The sequence below is a fragment of the Anabrus simplex genome, chromosome 1 (assembly GCF_040414725.1).
Source record: "Anabrus simplex isolate iqAnaSimp1 chromosome 1, ASM4041472v1, whole genome shotgun sequence".
Taxonomy (NCBI): domain Eukaryota; kingdom Metazoa; phylum Arthropoda; class Insecta; order Orthoptera; family Tettigoniidae; genus Anabrus; species Anabrus simplex.
In genome coordinates, this window is record NC_090265.1 from 867,536,096 (window position 1) to 867,554,497 (window position 18,402).

Here is an 18,402-nt window from a genome sequence, read left to right on the forward strand (position 1 = left end):
TGAATGACCACAGCTCGTTGCATGTATTTGTCGACGCCAGCAAAAAGGCGTTTGGTTATTGTATATTTTTTGAAGACAGAAGATGAAAATGATATCAAACTGAGCCTTCTGATGGCTAAATCTGCAGTGGCACCTTTGAAGGAACTAACACTACCTCGTCTCGAACTGATGGGTGCGCTCCTTGGAGTTAGGATGTCTCGGCTGAGCCTGCGATGCTTACATCAGGATAATATACATACAGTGTTTTGTTCTGACTCAACAGTAGTCTTATCCTGGATAGAAAACAAAGGACATTGGTCTGTGTTTGTAGAGAAATGGGTAAAGGAGATTCACAAGTACAGTAGGCTGATTCATGGAGGCACATTCCGGGCAGTCTCAACCCAGCAGACCTGCTGTCTAGAAGATGTTCACCAGCACAGCTTTGGAGATCTGGATGGTGGGAGTGCCCCTCTTGGCTTAAAAGTAAAAAAGAAGAATGGGTCTTTAACCATCCTGAACCAGTATTGGAAGAACTCAACAGGGAAAGAAGAAAAACAGTTTTAACTGCCAAGATCACTGTTGTGAAAGTTTACTGCAACTAAGCTCACAATTCTCTGGATACACTAAAATCGTTAGGACTATTGCTTGGATTTTGAGATTTAGACAATGTAATCATAGGGATCGTGTATCTACAGAAATTGGTAGCAAAGAATTTATCTATGATGAGAAGAAGCTGTTCTTCCTTATCCAAAGTGAAACTCTTTATAAAGAAGAAAGAAAAGAGCAATTGAAGAATCTGCAGGTGTTCACAGATAACAAAGGAATTCTTTGCATGAAATCAAGAGTTGTTGATTCTGATGACACTCCAGAAGATACCTAATTGTGCTACCATCAAGACATGTCATGGTTGAAAGGATGATTGAACAACATTATTTTCATAATCATGCTGGGACACACACGCTACTTGTTTTGTTGTGCCAAAGGGTTTGGATTCTTAGAGGAAGAAGAACAATAACAGCAGTTGTTTGGAGATGTGTGATCTGTTGTCATAACTCTGCTAAAGCTTTGGAAGTACCTTTCCCTCCATTACCACAGGTTCGAATCAAGGCATCGAGTACCGTATTTCACGGCATAATCGTCGCCACCGCGTAATCGTCGCATCCTTTATTTTCAATACAAAAATCGGACTTTAAACCTTTAATTACATAATCGCCGCACGTCCAAATTTTGTTCACTAATCTGGTTAAAAGGTAAATGGAACTGCAACGTAAGTTGCACATGAATGCGCAATTTAAATACGTGTATGGTTTATGGGCAATTTGGCAACACAGTCACGTTTGTGACATGTTGCACAACGTATAAATAAATAATACCGGTATATGTACGACGCATGGCTTACCGGTAGACTATCGGCAGTTTGACAACGTGGTCGCGAGACAGTGTACTATTTATTCACCACCTACATATTATGAGTTCCCATTTGAAATACGTAAGGCTGTAAGTTATCGCTTATCGGCAACGTCGCCAGGAAATACCGGCTAGGTAGGTTGAATGGACCTCGAACCAGCCCTCAGATACAGGTAAAATTCCCTGACCCGGCCGTGAATTGAACCCGAGGCCTCCGTGTAAGAGGCAAGCACGCTACCCCTACACCATGGGGCCGGCTCCTGTGTTATTGCGCACGAAGTGAAATCCAAGACGATAACGCAGATTTCCACGGAATTATTCAGCCGAATTATTTACGATGTCTCAGTTGTCATCGCTAGACTCTTATCTTACTACTACGTCATAAGTGTCCGGGCATGGGATGAAAACTTTTATCCAAGCAGTCAAGATAATTATTATCCAATGCTATTAAAGTTTTATTTTATAAACTCGTCAGTAATGTAATGTAAAATCATCAATAACTGGGAAGAAATATTAACCTAATTACCGTATGTTTAAAAGAAATTGAAAAAAATGAATTTTTGTTACTGACGTCTCGGAATACAGTCAACTATACAGTAGATCTACACCGCGCTAGCTAGAGCTCCGGTTTGCGAGCTTTGCGCAAGCGCAGTAGTGTGTCGCAACCAACGAGCTAAACTGATAAATTGTTGCATGCTTCCTTGCTGCCTAACAGTATTGGCTGCTCTGGAATGGACAGATCACAGATGCATTTATTTGTTTCAGATTTACGTGATTACTGTAGACATGTGTGTGTGAGAATTTAAGTTTTTAATTTGTGTTTTGGGTGTTTGCAGAAATAATTCGTTTTAATAGTGAACAATTACGGAAAGTCATTTATATCGCAAAACATTAACGTGTGAAGCATTTATAAGCGATTATGGGTAAATATAGAAACTATTCTGCGGGCTTTAAGCTAAGCGTAATTGGCTTCGCCGAACAGCACGGGAACAGAGCTGCAGAAAGAAAATTTCCTGTGAGTGAAAAGTTGGTGCGTGACTGGCGGAAAGTAAAAAACAAGCTAAAAAGCACAAACCCTTCTAGACGCGCGTTTAGAGGTCCAAAAACAGGGAAGTTTCCTATAATTGACGAAGAAGTGTTTAGGTACGTCCGTGAAATACGTAACAATGGCTGCAGTGTATCATAATTATGAAATGTTACAAATTAAGGGACAGGAGGTAGCGCGCAAACACAACATACCGGTAACTCAGTTTAAGGCGACTCGTGGGTGGATTAAGGGGTTCATGCGACGACACAATCCGTCAGTGCGAAGGAGAACAACACTAAGCCTGCTGATTACACGGACAAGATTGTAAATTTTCACCGATTTGTCATACGTTTGCGCAAGGAAACTTCGTACTTGCTTTCTCAAATCGGTAATGCCGATCAGACTCCAATCTTTTTTTGATATGCCTCGCAACAGCACTATTGCGCTAAAAGGATCACGGAGTGTATTAATGAAAACCAGCGGTAGTGAGAAGTTGCGATGCACGGCAATGCTAGCCATTACAGCTGACGGGAGAAAGATGCCGCCTTACATCATTTTCAAGAGGAAAACGATGCCTAAGAATATACAGTTTCCCCGTGGAATTCATGTACGAGTGCAACCAAAGGGTTGGATGGACGTAGAACTCATGCTGGACTGGGTTAAAACTGTGTGGAATAGAAGACCTGGTGCACTACTAAAACAACCAGCTCTGCTTGTTTTAGATAGTTTCCGAGGTCACCTCGTGAACGAAGTGAAGCAAATTCTCACTACAAATAAGACACGACAGATAGTCATTCCTGGTGGCCTAACATCTGCTTTGCAGCCACTAGACGTATGTGTTAATAAACCCTTTAAAGACCACTTACGTCGATTTTACAACGAGTGGATGATAAGCGGCGATCAGCAATTGACGCCCGCCGGAAATATCAGGCGTCCACCCTTGGACTTGTTATTCTCGTGGGTGAAGAAGAGTTGGGATCTTATACCACCTGAACTAGTCTCCAAGAGCTTCAAAAGGACTGGGATTTCGAATGCACTAGACGGTTCCGAAGATGACGCAGTGTGGCAGGGAGACGAAGAATCTGATACTGGTATTAACAGAGGCGAGGACGGCGCATCAGATAGCGAAACCTGCGATAGCGACACCGAAGATTTGGAATAAATTGCGTACCGGTAAGTCCGCATTTCACAACAAAGCGATAATTTTTTGCAAGTGTAATATTTTAACTTTAATACTCAAATTAATGACAAATTAACTTAATACGTTCATTTTTATTTTCAGGTTGGAAAAACGTTCGCCGAATTGTTGCGAAAAATTACGAATTTTGTTTTAGACTATTTTAATTATTTTGATGTATAAAAGCGAGTATTACGTGCATCTTAAATTTGTATCAAATACAATTTAGTTATAAATACATTTTTTGAGTAATACAAATACTGGTATTAAATATTCATCGTATAATGGTCGCACCCTACAATTTTTTTCGAAAATTTTGGTATAAAAAGTGCGACGATTATGCCGTGAAATACGGTACTTTCCAGATCACTGATACAGACCTAGCAGGCCTTGTATTTCTACGAGATGCAGAAAAGGGATGGATTTTTATTTTCACTTGTGCGGTATATCAGACTATGCATCTGGGGGGGATCACTTCACTTACTACGGTAGCTTATGTCTAAGCTCCTCACAGATTTGTAGCAAGAACAGGAAGAGTGAGTACCATTTATTCTGACAATGGGACGAATTTCACAGGAAAAATTGGACTGGACTGAAATAGAAATAGAGAAGACATGCAGTCTTCTGGAAATAACCTGGAAGCTGAACCCTCCCACAGCAAACTGTTGGAGAGGATTCTGGGAAAGACTTATTCGGATTTTAAAGGATTTGCTACACCGTAATCTGGGCAAAGCTTGTCTAAATTATGAAGAAATGTGTACTCTTTGTGCGATTGTGAAAATCTGATGAACAACAGACCTCTAACTTACGAGCATGTTTCTGCAGAAGATGAACTCAAAACACTATGCTCCTCCATGTTCCTACAGAATCCAGAGGGTAGTGATGTAACCAACTTAGACCGAGTTTAATCCTGCAGTTTGAACGACAGATGGCGTTATCTACAATCTGTTTAAGAGAGCCTTAGAAATTGCTTCAAACAGGAATACTTGGGATTTCTTTGATCACAGAGCCAAAAGCAACAGTGATCCGTCCAAGTTAGAGACACTGTGTTGGTGGAGAGCGACGACAAGAAATAAATCAACTGGTCCTTAAGAAGAGTGGTAGAACTGTTACCTGGAAGAGACAAAGTGACTCGTCTGGTTAGGATTCAGACAGCAACTGGTGTCTTGTTTCATCCAGTACAACGACTTTATCCTCGAGAGATAAACTGTCTTGAGAAGAAGGATTTTACCAATGCTTCTCAACACCGAAGAGGAGAGGCAGCAATCAACAAGGATGTTCCCAGTAGTGACTCCAGAATTCAAAATAGAAGTCGCTTCAAGACTCACTATGGTTCCCCAGGTGAGGCAGTAATCAATGAAGATGTTACCAGTAGTGATTCCAGAACTGAAAACAGGAGTGAATTCAAGACTCGCTGTGGTAGAGCTGTTTGACCACTCAAGAAACTAGACTTATAGTGGCTCACATCTATGAGTGCAGTGTAAGGCTATAATTTTCAGAATGTTCATTTCCGTTTGTGGATGTGTTGCAAAACTGCTTTTCTCAGGGTGGGAGAATGTGCAGAATGTAAGTTATACCTTGTGCGAGTAATTGATTTCCAGCAGAAGAAGACAGTTTTGTTCTACATTATGTAGTTTCAAAGACGGTGTTGAGTTGTATGAATAAAATTGTGATTGTGTTAAATGATTTGTTACTGTATAGAACACACAGTTCATGGTCATCAGTAAACAGCAAAACGTCCACACACAGCTCACTCTTGGCAATGAGACCATCACTAAGGTTCACTAATATCAGTACCTAGGATGCTACCTCAATGAGCACTGGGACTGCAGCCAAGAAATCGGGATTAGCATCGAATGCACAAGAAGCATCTTCATGCAGATGAGGAAATTGCTCACCAACCGCAAACTACAACTGAACCTAAGGCTCCGTCTGGTCTGCGCCTGCATCTTTTGCACATTTCTGTATGAAATGGAAGGATGGACACTTCCTCACACTCTCTGCAAGAGACTGGAGGTATTTGAAATGTGGGTATACAGATGGATGCTTTACATTTTGTGGACAGACAGAATCTAGAATTCTGTGGTCCTGAATTGACGAGGAATGAAGACTGAAATCATGTTGACCATAAAAAAGTGGAAGCTAGAATTCTTCAGCCATATAATGAGGAATGATAATTATAGAACCCAACAACTTGCCATACAAGGAAGAATAGAAGGATGTCAGAGATCTGACAGACAATGAACACTGCGGTTGAAGAATCTCGTGGACTGATACGCGTTGAGCACAATGTCCCTGTTCTGCATTGCTGCATTCAAATTCAAGATCACCATGTTTATCGCCAACCTTTGCTAGAAAATGGCACATTAAGAAGAGGTGAGTATAAGACAAACACAAACAACCAGTCTCTGAGCCAGGGAATTTTACCACATGCAGATAAAATCCCTGGCCTGGCCGGGAATCAAATCTGGGTCTCTCTGTACTGAAGGCGAGTACACTGACCATTCAGAGGTCACTAATGGCACCATAAAAACCAATCATATGACATAATTAGTGCTTCAGGAATTAAAGGACATGAATATGAAAGTTTTTATCCAAAATACCCTGCAATTACATTTTCAAATGAACAACAATTGAGATTAAATACAGTTTAAAAAATAAATCCTGTAGGACCTACAGGGAATAAAGTGGTTGAGAAACTCAAATACTTTCTCTTCACTGAACTAACATGGTAACCTTGGTAATAATTTCACCACCTGGTGGCCGTGATCATTAAGGCATCAAGTCTATACTGTCCGACACTATTGTTAACCAGTTTGAGTTCCATTGGTGGAAAAAAAAAATTGCCATCAGAATGTCAGCCGGCAGGGTAGAAGTGGTGGTATACAATTTCTTATCACTAGATTGTGTGCCAAAAGCCTGTATTCAATTCCAAACCTCTCTGCAGTGTTCATATGGAGTGAGGGCATATGACACTGCTGATCGTGATTCACCTGTCGGATGGTGACATTAAGCCATGGGCAGACACCTTGGTGTTATTCGACAGGCAAATGCTATGTGCTGACACAGGGTTTCACTCTCTCCCCACCTCATTATCATTATCGTTCGACACCCAGACATGCAGGTCACCCACGGGTGTCAAACCTAGGTGAGCCAAACACGTCCTCAGGCATCTCTGGCACTAAAACCAATATGTTAAATAAATAATAAAACCACTCAATATAAGAAAGAATTACCTCATCTTCATACGTAAATCCAGCAGACTGAAGCAATGAAATCAGTTTGGTATTGGCTTCATAGCAAGTATTGACAAATTGATGGAAATTCATCAAATTTGAAATACAGAGAGTGCATACACTCAAGGGTAACAGATCTTCCTCAGCTACCTGTGGAACAAAACGAAGAAAAGTCTGAATATATTACTTTCCATTAAATAAAGTAGATGATAATCTGGAGATCATTACCTAGTATTTTACAATAGCCACTGAAAATATTAAAAATGAATGGTATGTGAATGGCATGAAATTATTTTCCTGACATATATAGTAAGTGGAATAAAATGTAATTTTTATCAAACAAAATACAGTAAAGCCCTCAGAAAAACTGTCTCAAAACATCATCATCATCCTGAACCAGTTCCAGTTTCCCAGGTGCGGTGAATGAACGCTCTCCACTTATTTCTATCCATATAGGTGCCTTCTGCCACAAATCCAGACTCGCTCAGCTAGATAATTTCTTATCTGATTGCTCCATCTCTTCCTTGGCTGACCTCTTTATCTTTTGCTTTCGAGTTTCTTCCCAAACCACACTCTAGCTGTTCTTTGTCGGTCCATTCTTTTGAGATGACCAATCCATTTCAGCCTGGCTTCAACACAGATCTTACTAAGGGGTTGTTTCACTTCAACAAGTTGGTGTATCACGTCATTTCTTATTTTTCCTGCCTTGTTTTTTGAATCATGGTTCTTAAGAACTTCATTTCCACTGCTTGTAGTTTGCTGATATTCCTGTTGGTTTGGATGCACGTTTCTAGACTGTATGTGGTTAACTGGCACAAATAAGCTTCTATAGAGTATTAATTTTGATCTGAATGGAACTTGCTTATCCCAAAGAAATGTTTTCACATGATGACAAAACTGTGTTCCATTCTGTGCTCTATTAGTGATTAGTGATAGTTGTTACTATACTGCCTAGATAACAGAACTGATGTACTTGTTCAAACTTTAATCCATCCAGAGTGATGTTACTACAGATGTTATGTTGACTAACAGGCAACACTACCGTTTTGGACTTGTTTATCTTGAAATTAAATTGCCTGAATATAGCATTCCAGTCATTCAGCTTCTGCTGTATTTCGGCCTCATTATCACCACATATCATAACACCATCTGCAAAGGCAAGAGCTTTAAACTCTGAGTTGTTGTTGAGTCTCTTAAGTCTTTTCATTATTTCATCCATTACAGTGCTGAATAAAAGTGGTGATAGTACACTGCCTTGATATACACCCTGCCTAGTCTCAAACAACTTTGAATATTCATTGCCTATTTGGACAAAACTCTGGCAATGATCATAACTTTTTTCATTGAAACACTTTTTTTTTTTTTTTTTTACACTGCTGTAAGCCTTCTCAATATCTAGGAAAATGAAGATGACATCTTTTCCTTTTTCCAAGTTCTTCTCCAGGAAATGTTAGGTCTGTTGTTGCCTTATTCCTCCTGAAATCATACCGCTTATCTTCAAGCTGTAGTTCAATAATCATTCTTAATCTCTGTTCAATGATTCGTTCCCTTATTTTCTGCTGATGAGACAGAAGAGTGATGCCACTATACCAGCTGGGTTTCTTGGGTTTCTGTCTGTTTCCTTTCTTAAACAGAGGAATAATGACTCCTTTAGTCCAGTCTTCAGGTAGTTTTTCTTCTTTCCAAACAGCATTTCAGACTCTAAACAACCACTGCAATCCCTGCACTCCAACAGCTTTGATCATGTCAGCACTAACATCATCTATGCCTGCTGCCTTAGCTTGACTAAGGTTCTTTAGGGCATTTCCCACTTCCATCCATGTTATAGGGGACTCCATATTTTTTTTTTCTCTGTAGTCTCCTGTTGTTCGATATTTAAATTTTCAACATTATATAATTTTTCAAAACACTGTCCTATCTCATCTCTTACCTCTTTGTTATTCCAATGAATGTTTCGATCTTTGTTCTCCAGGGCCTTTGTTCCTTCACAGTTGTTTTTCTTACTTCTCACCACTTGATATAGCAGTTTCTTATTGTTCTTGTTGTCTTCTTCTAGTTTCTGTGCGAATTCAGTCTAGGTTTACTCTTTCTCATTAGAAATTATTCTTGTCTCTTAAGCTTCAGGTCTCCGTACAGCTGACTGAGCTCTTCTAACTTCTCTTCTTTCCTTGCCACACCTTACTGATGTTATCTCATTTCATTTCTCTCCTTTATTGCTGTTCAGATAGTTCTTTCCACTATGGGGTTTCTCTCTCTCTCTGCTGCTTGTTTTGCCAACAATATTGACTGCAGTATAGGCTATACAAGGGTTTGCTTAAATCCAAGCCATTCTTCTTCAATTGTTCCTAGTTCACATTTGGGCAGTTGTTCTCAATTTTCATCTGTTATTCAGACTTCTTTTCAAAATCAAACTGTGATAGCCACAGTGGCATTTGTGTATCTGGCACCCTGCTTCTTAGCGACTGATGATCGGTCAGACACTGAGGGTCATAAATGGTCCACTACATGACTGTCTAATTTCTCATCCCTACATTAGGTGAATTCAGATGCAGGGTAAAATACTATAAATTAGTGGAAAACTTAAATATTATGGATAAGTCTACATTGATACAAAATCAAAATCCAATCTTTGCTGATAAATAAATTTGAGAATTAGCAAACTTTTGAATGTGTGCACAGTAAACTTCAATTAATGGATGTGTGAATACTATGTGGGTAGAGTGTGTGATGATTTTCATGAAACCACTTATAGCAGCTGCAAACTATTCTCCTCTTCTTCTTCCTGGCCCTTTCCCAGTTACCTGGGATCAGCACTTTGCACAGATTCAACCCAATTTTATGGCTGGATGCCTTTCCTGACACCCTATGTAGAGGAATGTATTCACTATTGCATGTTTCTGTGGTGGTTTTATGTGTGATGTGTTGTGTGTAGATGAAGATGTGTACTGAAACAAACATAAACACCTAGTTTCTGAACCACAAGTATTAACTATATTATATAGTTAAAATCCCCAACCCAGCTGGGAACTGAATCTGGGCCCCTCTGAACCGAAGTCCAGTACATTGACCATTCAGCAAAGGAGCTAGACTTGCAGCAGTTACAAATACTCTTATAACATTAACTAAAGAACGTGAGCAATCATTTAGAGCAATAAACATAATTATTTAATTTCTTAGAAATTCACTACTTCTGAGAAACAGCAGCTGATTTGATGTTTATATCATTAGTTGGACCTCCATGTGTTAGTTTTGAACTGAATCTGGGACCCTCTAAACTGAAGTCCAGTACACTGACCATTCAGCAAAGGAAAGAATGGTTTAAAATAAGTTGCTTTCATACTATCCAGCACCTGTAGATAGATCCCTCCTCACAAGTGACAAGGAAAAGAATCTGGTGAACATTTTAAAGGTATGCCATATGTATAGTAACTCAAAAAATGAATGAGCGCATGATATCGTACGTTCCTCGCATTTGATATGTTATCAAAATATATATATTTTTTTACAATTGGCTTTACACCACACCGACACAGATAGGTCTTATAACAACAATGGGAAAGGAAAGGGCTAGAAGTGGGAAGGAAGCGACCATGGCCTTAATTAAGGTACAGCCCCAGCATTGTCAGGTGTGAAAATGGGAAACCACGGAAAACCATCTTCAGGGCTGCCGAGAGTGGTATTCAAACCCACTATCTCCTGAATGCAAGCTCACAGCTGCATGCCCCTAACTGCACAGCCGACTTACTTGGTTATCAAAATATAAATCACCTGCTCCATAGATAGAAACCCTGTGGATACCTACAAAAAACATTGTGTCTATAGGTTCAATTGTTTCTGAGGAAAGTATACATGCAAGTAACTTATACAATACCACTCGCTCATTCTTTTCTTTTTGACCAAAAATACATACAATACTGATATATTAGGCCAATTTGTGAAATCTGAAGCCATTGCTCTTCAGTTTTGACTTATTGAATTTATTATAACTGTTAGGTTTTCAGTCCCCCAAAACTAATTTTGAATGAATAAATTCATAAACTACCTGAAAAAGAAAACATAGTAACATACCTGAAAAAGAAACAATTTAATTAAAACTAGCAAATATACCCATGCTTTGTTATGGTATTCTACATTGTATACATAAATTACTGCACATGCAGTGAATAAGATTTTATTAGATTGCATGTCTCTTAGCGTTATCCAAGAAACAACATGGGAGGTCCCCATACGTAGTTTCCAAAGTAAAATATGAGTTGGGAAGTTGTGGTGATAATGGCATGCCCCCATTTCCACTGCTATTCACAATTGAGTTCAGTTCATACTATAATAGCAGGCTCAGTTACCTACTGCCATTCATATTCAAATATGGAAATTTTCATTTTAATTAAAACTAGCAAATATACCCATGCTTTGTTATGGTATTCTACATTGTATACATAAATTACTGCACATGCAGTGAATAAGATTTTATTAGATTGCATGTCTCTTAGCGTTATCCAAGAAACAACATGCCTATTGCCTACTGCCAGTCACAATCAGTTTGGAGAGTTTTTGTTGCAATAGCAAGCTCCCTTTTCTACTTCCAGACACATTCCAGTTGAGGATTTTTCATTATAATGGCAGACACCTTCCCTACTGCCAGTCAAAATTGAGTTGTGCTGTTATTATAATGACAAGCCCCTTTTCCTAATGCAGTTACAATTGAGTTGGGGAGTATTGATTATATTGGCAATCAATCTTGTCTGCTGCCAGTCACAATCGAGATTGGAAGTTTTGATTATAATGACAGGCCTCCTTGCACACTGCAAGTCACTTTCTAGTTGAGGAATTTTGTTTTTTATTATTATTATTATTATTATTATTATTATTATTATTATTATTATTATTATTATTATTATTATTATTACCAAATACACTGCAAATGAGAAATATCCCAGTGGCAATGGTCAATTAGAGTAGTGTAATAATAAAGTAAAGTTAACATAATTAGACAACAAGAAGAAGAAGAAGAAGAAGAAGAAGAAGAAGAAGCAATTCCATGGAAAGAACAAACTACAAGAAATACTACTAGCTTGAAGTCATGTACAGATCTGTATACTTAATAATTTGTATATTGTCATGTACCTAATCTGCAGTATAAAGTACATTTCAATCACATGTTTCCTTCTTGGTGTTGCAATCTTCATACACATTAGTATATATTAACGTCAAGTAAATAAAATTAATAGATATATATTACACATCAATTTATAACTAATTTCTTTAGATCTGATCCGAATTCTTTCCCACATTACAGTGTGAAACTGGTTTTATAACTTGTATTTCGATCACATTTCTTAAACTGGTATCTTAAAAATGTTGGATATTCAGCCCAAAGGCTGCTTTGATCCTCAGAGTACAAGATGAAGATAAATAACCCCCCCCCCCCCCAAAAAAAAAACAGTTATGGAGTGAAATCAAACTAAGTCAGGTGATGCAGGAGATGTTAGATTAGGAAATGAAGTCTTAAATGAAGTAGATAAATACTGTTACTTGGCTAGCGGAATAACTGATGATTGCAAAAGTAGGGATGACATAAAATGCACATTAGCATAAGCAAGGAAAACCTTCCTTAAGAAAAGAAATTTGCTCACTTTGAACATTGAGAGATGTATTTGAATACTTTTGTACAGAAGTGAAACATGGATAACTAGCTCAGAAAAAGAGAGAATAGAAGCTTTTGAAATGTGGTGTTACAGAAAAATGCTGAAGGTGAGATGGGTAGATCGAATCACGAATGAATACTGAATTGAACTGGTGAGAAGAGAATGATTTGGCTAAATTTGACAGGGTGGCATGGAGAGCTATATCAAAGCAGTCTATGGAGTAATGATGACATCATACATGGAGGCACTTGAAAAGAAACTTTAAAAAATTGGTATTTCAGAATGGTAATCTGGATAAACGATAGTTGGCATTGGAACAGACAGTGCTGCTTCTGTGCTTGGTGCGCAAAATGGATTAGTTCATAACAGTAGATACAAAATCAAACAAACTGTTTCTGTGCACTACATAGCACATAGGCTTCAATTAGGCCTAAGTGTACTGAAAATGAAAATCCACAGCCTGTTTCCAGTCATTTGACTGGGTCAGTAATGGAATGAATCTAGTGGCGAGGATAGGAATTGTGCCAGCTGCCAAAGCTTGTCACACTCCTCTGGGACAATGATTAATGACTGACAGATGAAATGAAATGATATTGGAGAGTGTTGCTGGAATGAAAGACAAAGGGAAAACTGGAGTACCCGAAGAAAACCCTGTCCCACCACCTCTTTGTCCAACACAAATTTCACATGGAGTGACTGAGATTTGAACCATGGAACCCAGCGGTGAGAGGTTGGCGTGCTGACGCCTGAGCCACAGAGGTTTTTAATTAAGTGCACTAAGTTCTGTAAAAATGTTGGACTATGTTGATCAAATTCATTCAATACAGAAGTCACTCTACAAATTCTGTCAACAGTCTCCCAAGAGACTACGAGAACTGAAAAGGGTTGCTTAATGCTTTGAGACGAGAATTTGGAAATTTCAGTATTTGCACAGTGTAAGATAGGCGGCCAGCACGGTTGTGTATCAGCTCTAGTGACTGATTGGAAATTAATTAATCTGTTTTTATTTACTTAAACATTGCCTTTTACAGAGGTTGCCTCCAAATATGAAAGGCAGTACACAGTATATATATAGAACATTTTAAAAATAACATAAAAAGTTTGAAGAAAAAAGAACAGTGCAAAACAAAATGAGTCTGTCTCGGTGACAAACACAGCATCCGTATGTACAACCGTAATTTGTTTCCAAGGAATAAACATTTACGATTCAAACTCATAAAATTTGAATGAAGGAAGAACACCATTACTGACAACCAAAGGGCACCCAGGTCCAACAGGATGAAGGAGTTTTGGGAGAAGAAGAAGAAGAAGAAGAAGAAGAAGAAAATCTGACACTCTTTAATACTATTAGACTTTAATGTATATGCCTGATTAAAGTGCTCCAACTATGTACACTATGTAAAAACAAAAAAGTGCATTAATTTATATTATCAGTGAAAAAGAACTTCAGTAATAGGAGATACTCTACTCATAAGACAAAATTTACAATGAACTGATGTACAGTATATAGCAATATATTGGGAATATTTAGTAATGACAGCTTAATACTAACCATAAAGAAACTTCACAAATCAGATGTGTAAACCAATGTAAAACAGAAATTCCCAAATTGGCATCGCAAAATCAATATTATTAACATTCAAAGCTATTTGATTAAACTATTCACATATTCTAACGAATGGTGAATTCCTTTGATTAATTGACATGGAACATCCATAGTAGAATGCTTGACGTGTCCTCAAATTAGTTAACTTTACACTGAAGTTCACCCTAGCCAGTGAATCGCTATCATCTATTATAACATTTATTATTTTATCCATAAATACTTGCTGATTAACTACTCTTCGATTAATACGAATGTAGAATTTAAATTCCATGAGTAAGTCTTTAAAAGAGACTATTCCCTTTAGAGCCTTATGACTTTTACAGAACAGAATAAATAAATACATACACACAAACATAAATCACCGTTATGCCTTTCAGCGTTCAGTCTGCAAGCCTCTGTGAATTTACTAAACGTCACCACAATCCGCTATTTGCAACTAGTGTTGTGGCCTCATTTAGTTCTATACCTTTTATCTTTAAATCGTCAGAAACTGAGCCCAACTATCATCGCCTTGGTCTCCCTCTACTTCTCTTACCCTTCATAACAGAGTCCATTATTCTCTTAGGTAACCTATTCTCCTCCATTCGTCTCACATGACCCCACCACTGAAGCCGGTTTATACGTACAGTTTCATCCATCGAGTTCATTCCTAACTTAGCTTTTATTTCCTCATTCTGAGTATTCACCTGCCACTGTACCCACTTGTCTGTACCGGCAATCATTCTCGCTACTTTCATGTCTGTTACTTTTAACTGATGAATAAGATATCCTGAGTCCACCCAGGTTTTTCTCCCGTAAGGCATAGTTGGTCTGAAAACAGAATAATGTAAAGATAGTTTCGTCCGGGAGCTGACTTCCTTCTTACAGAATACTGCAGATCGCAACTACAAGCTCACTGCATCAGCTTTACTGCACCTTGATTCAATCTCACTTACTATATTACTATCCTGGGAGAACACACATCCTAAATACTTGAAATTATCTACCTGTTCCAGCTTTATATCACCAATCTGACATTCAATTCTGTTGAATTTCTTACCTACTGACATCAATTTAGTCTTCGAAAGCCTAATTTTCATACCATACTCATTGCACTTATTTTCAAGTTCCAAGATATTAGACTGCAGGCTTTCAGCACAATCTGTCATTAAGACCAAGTCATTAGATTAGGTACATTTCCACCTAACTGAATCCCTCCCTGCCACTTTATACCTTTCAGCAAATGATCCATGTAAACTACAAACAACAAAGGTGAAAGATTACTGCCTTCTCTAATCCCTGTAAGTACTCTGAACCAAGAACTCATTCTACCATCAATTCTCACTGAAGCCCAATTGTCAACATAAATGCCTTTGATTGATTTTAATAATCCACCCTTGATCCCATAGTCCCCCACTATGGTGAACATCTTTTCCCTCGGTATGCTTTCTCTAGATCTACAAAACATAAACACAACTGTCCATTCCTCTCGTAGCATTTTTCAATTACCTGGCGCATACTGAAAATCTGATCCTGACAGCCCCTCTATAGTCTGAAACCACACTGGTTTTCATCCACTGATCACACCCTCCCTTCCAAGATGCCAGTGAATACTTTGCCTCATATACTAATCAATGAGATACCAGATAGTTGTTGCAATCCTTCCTGTACCAGGGGAGTTGGCCATGTGGTTAAGAGCGCGTAGTTGTGAGCTTGCATCCAGGAGATAGTGAGTTCGAATCTCACGGTCGGCAGCCCTGAAGATGGTTTTCTGTGGTTTTCCATTTTCACACCAGGCAAATGCTGGGGCTGTACCTTAATTAAGGCCACTGCCGCTTCCCTCCAACTCCTAGGCCTTTCCTATCCCATCATCACCATAAGACCTATCTGTGTCGGTGCAACGTAAAGCCACTAGCAAAAACAAATCCTTCCTGTTCCCTTGCTTATAGATAGGTTTAATTACTGCTTTTGTCCAATTTGAAGGTACATTACCAACACTCCATGCTATTTTTCTATGAAGCCATTTCATCCCTGCTTTCCCACTATACCTCACCATTCAGGTCTAATTTCATCTATTCCTGCTGCTTTATGACAACAGATTTTATTTACCATTCTTTCGACTTCCTCAAGCATAATTTCACCAACACCATTTTCCTCCTCCCCATGAGCTCCGTTGTTTGCGACACCATCATGAAGATTTCCTTTTACATTGAGAAGATTTTCAAAATATTCCCTCCACCTCTCCAGTGATTCCCTGGGATCTATTATGAGTTCATCTATACCCAAAACACTGTTCATTTCCTTTTTCCCTCCCTTTCTTAGATTATTTATTACTGTCCAGAAAGGTTTCCTTGCTGCACCTAGCCTTTCCAGGTTATTACCAAAATCTTCTTATGACTTCCTTTTGGATTCAACAACTATTTGTTTCGCTCGGTTTCTTTCATCTATGTACAATTCCCTGTCTGCATCAGCCCTTGTTTGGAGCCATTTCTGATAAGCCTTCTTTTTACATTTACAAGCTGCTCGCACTTCATTATTCCACCAATATGTTTGCTTTTTCCCATCTTTCCACACAGTTGTTCCGAGGCATTCCTTTGCTGTTGCTACTACAAGAACAGAATTCTAAGAAATTTCTTCTGAAACTTTTCAAAATCATTTTTGTAAGATAGGTAACATGGACCCCACACAATGCATCCATATTCAAGTTTGCTTCGAACAAATGTCTCATATAGTGTGATCAAAGTACGTATTTTTCAGCTCTCTAGAGTTTGTTACAAAAACTAAGGACTTGTATCCTTCATTAAAGACATTGTATTGAGCATTATGATGCCACTATACTTTATTGAATTAATTTTATAATCAAGTAAAATTTCAGTGTGTCATTGTGTACTTGGAAAATGTAATTGCAAGTAAAGATACCTCAGCTGCAGTGGGAAAAGTTCTGCCGAGAAAACTCATTGATTTTAAATTTGTTCACATGCTACACTTTTTTATGGATTTTTCAGAAATTCCTGAAGATTTTTCTGTTGTATTTCAGAGGGAGCAGCTATTACTCAGCACTATTGAACTAAATTTGAGCCACACCCCCACCCTTACCGACAACACACCTACGCATAAAACGCACACATCGGAGATTCAAGGCATGGACCTCGACTGGGAAAGGCCAAACACAGCCCTGAACTGGAAACGGTGCTCATATCAAAATCATACCAGGAAAAACACAAAGCTACTAGCAATAAAATGCCAAGAAAATTTAAATGAGTGTTTAATAATAAAATCAAGAGGAAACAAGAAATGAAGCCAGCAACTAAATAAAATAAATAAATGATACGTTCATGTACACAGCCCATCCAATTGAAGTCATTGACGCTAATGCGTGAGCACAAACTTATCAAATACCAACCTCAAATTATTCATACCACGGGCTCACCGTTATATTCTCAATCTCACAGCATAATTTGGTAATGCAAATACAATATGTACAGGTTATTTCGGTCATTCTTTCCGCGAGATTGATAAAATTCATTATGAACCCGTCTATTTAACTTCCACATCCACAACAATAACAACACAGATCAAAGCTTCCACGCAGCATGGAAGGCAAAAGTACAAAGAAAAAGATGCGAGAGATCGCGACATAATAATAGAGAAACATCTCAGGACCACGGAAGTAAAATTTAAACTCAAGGAGCATCACAGGCATGTGCATGGCCTGAATAAGAAAAGAAAATGGCACCCTCCTAGGCAAACAACGGCCGCGATAAAAACCAAGGCAAAACAAATATAATCGTGCGAGAAACAAACATGAGGCACAGAAACAAGGTTAAAATATAAAATAAGCAGATCGATATGTCATCCCTTCTCCCCCATTCAGTCACAACCATACTCCCAAACATTCAGACATCTGAACATTAGCTCTCATAAATAAGTCGAACTCAATCACAAGTAGTATGACTCACACTGTCACAAACCAGGGTCTCGCGTATGCCAGAGCAGCATCAATAGCGCGCACAATTAACCAGCAGGATAATACAGACTCAGCAGTCACACATAAAACCATCATCTCACGTGCCGCGTAAAACACAAATGGATCTCCGCGTCGACACGCAGGGTGTGCATTCATTGACGGCTAGACACAATACCATGAAGTGCACGAAAATAATCAATCACAGACCCAGTTATTAATACATCGCAATCACATCAACCACAGACACACGGCCCATTCATACAGTAGAGCATAAGGACGCATATCAACCGGCCATCATTACTAAAAGGCGAAGGCCACAATTTATGCATAGTAATAATATAAATACAAGATTTACTGTACTTGCCATATCAATACTCAA

General features: G+C 38.6%; 1 protein-coding gene across 1 annotated transcript in view; it reads right to left on the reverse strand.

Moving 5' to 3' along the window:
• Positions 1–18,402, reverse strand: part of LOC136874283 (zinc finger protein 585A) — a 178,337-nt gene that overhangs the window by 135,499 nt on the left and 24,436 nt on the right. Inside the window, exon 3 of the mRNA XM_067147915.2 lies at positions 6,827–6,976. Within this exon, the coding sequence (XP_067004016.2) occupies positions 6,827–6,976 (150 nt within the window). The remainder of the gene's footprint in view (positions 1–6,826; positions 6,977–18,402) is intronic.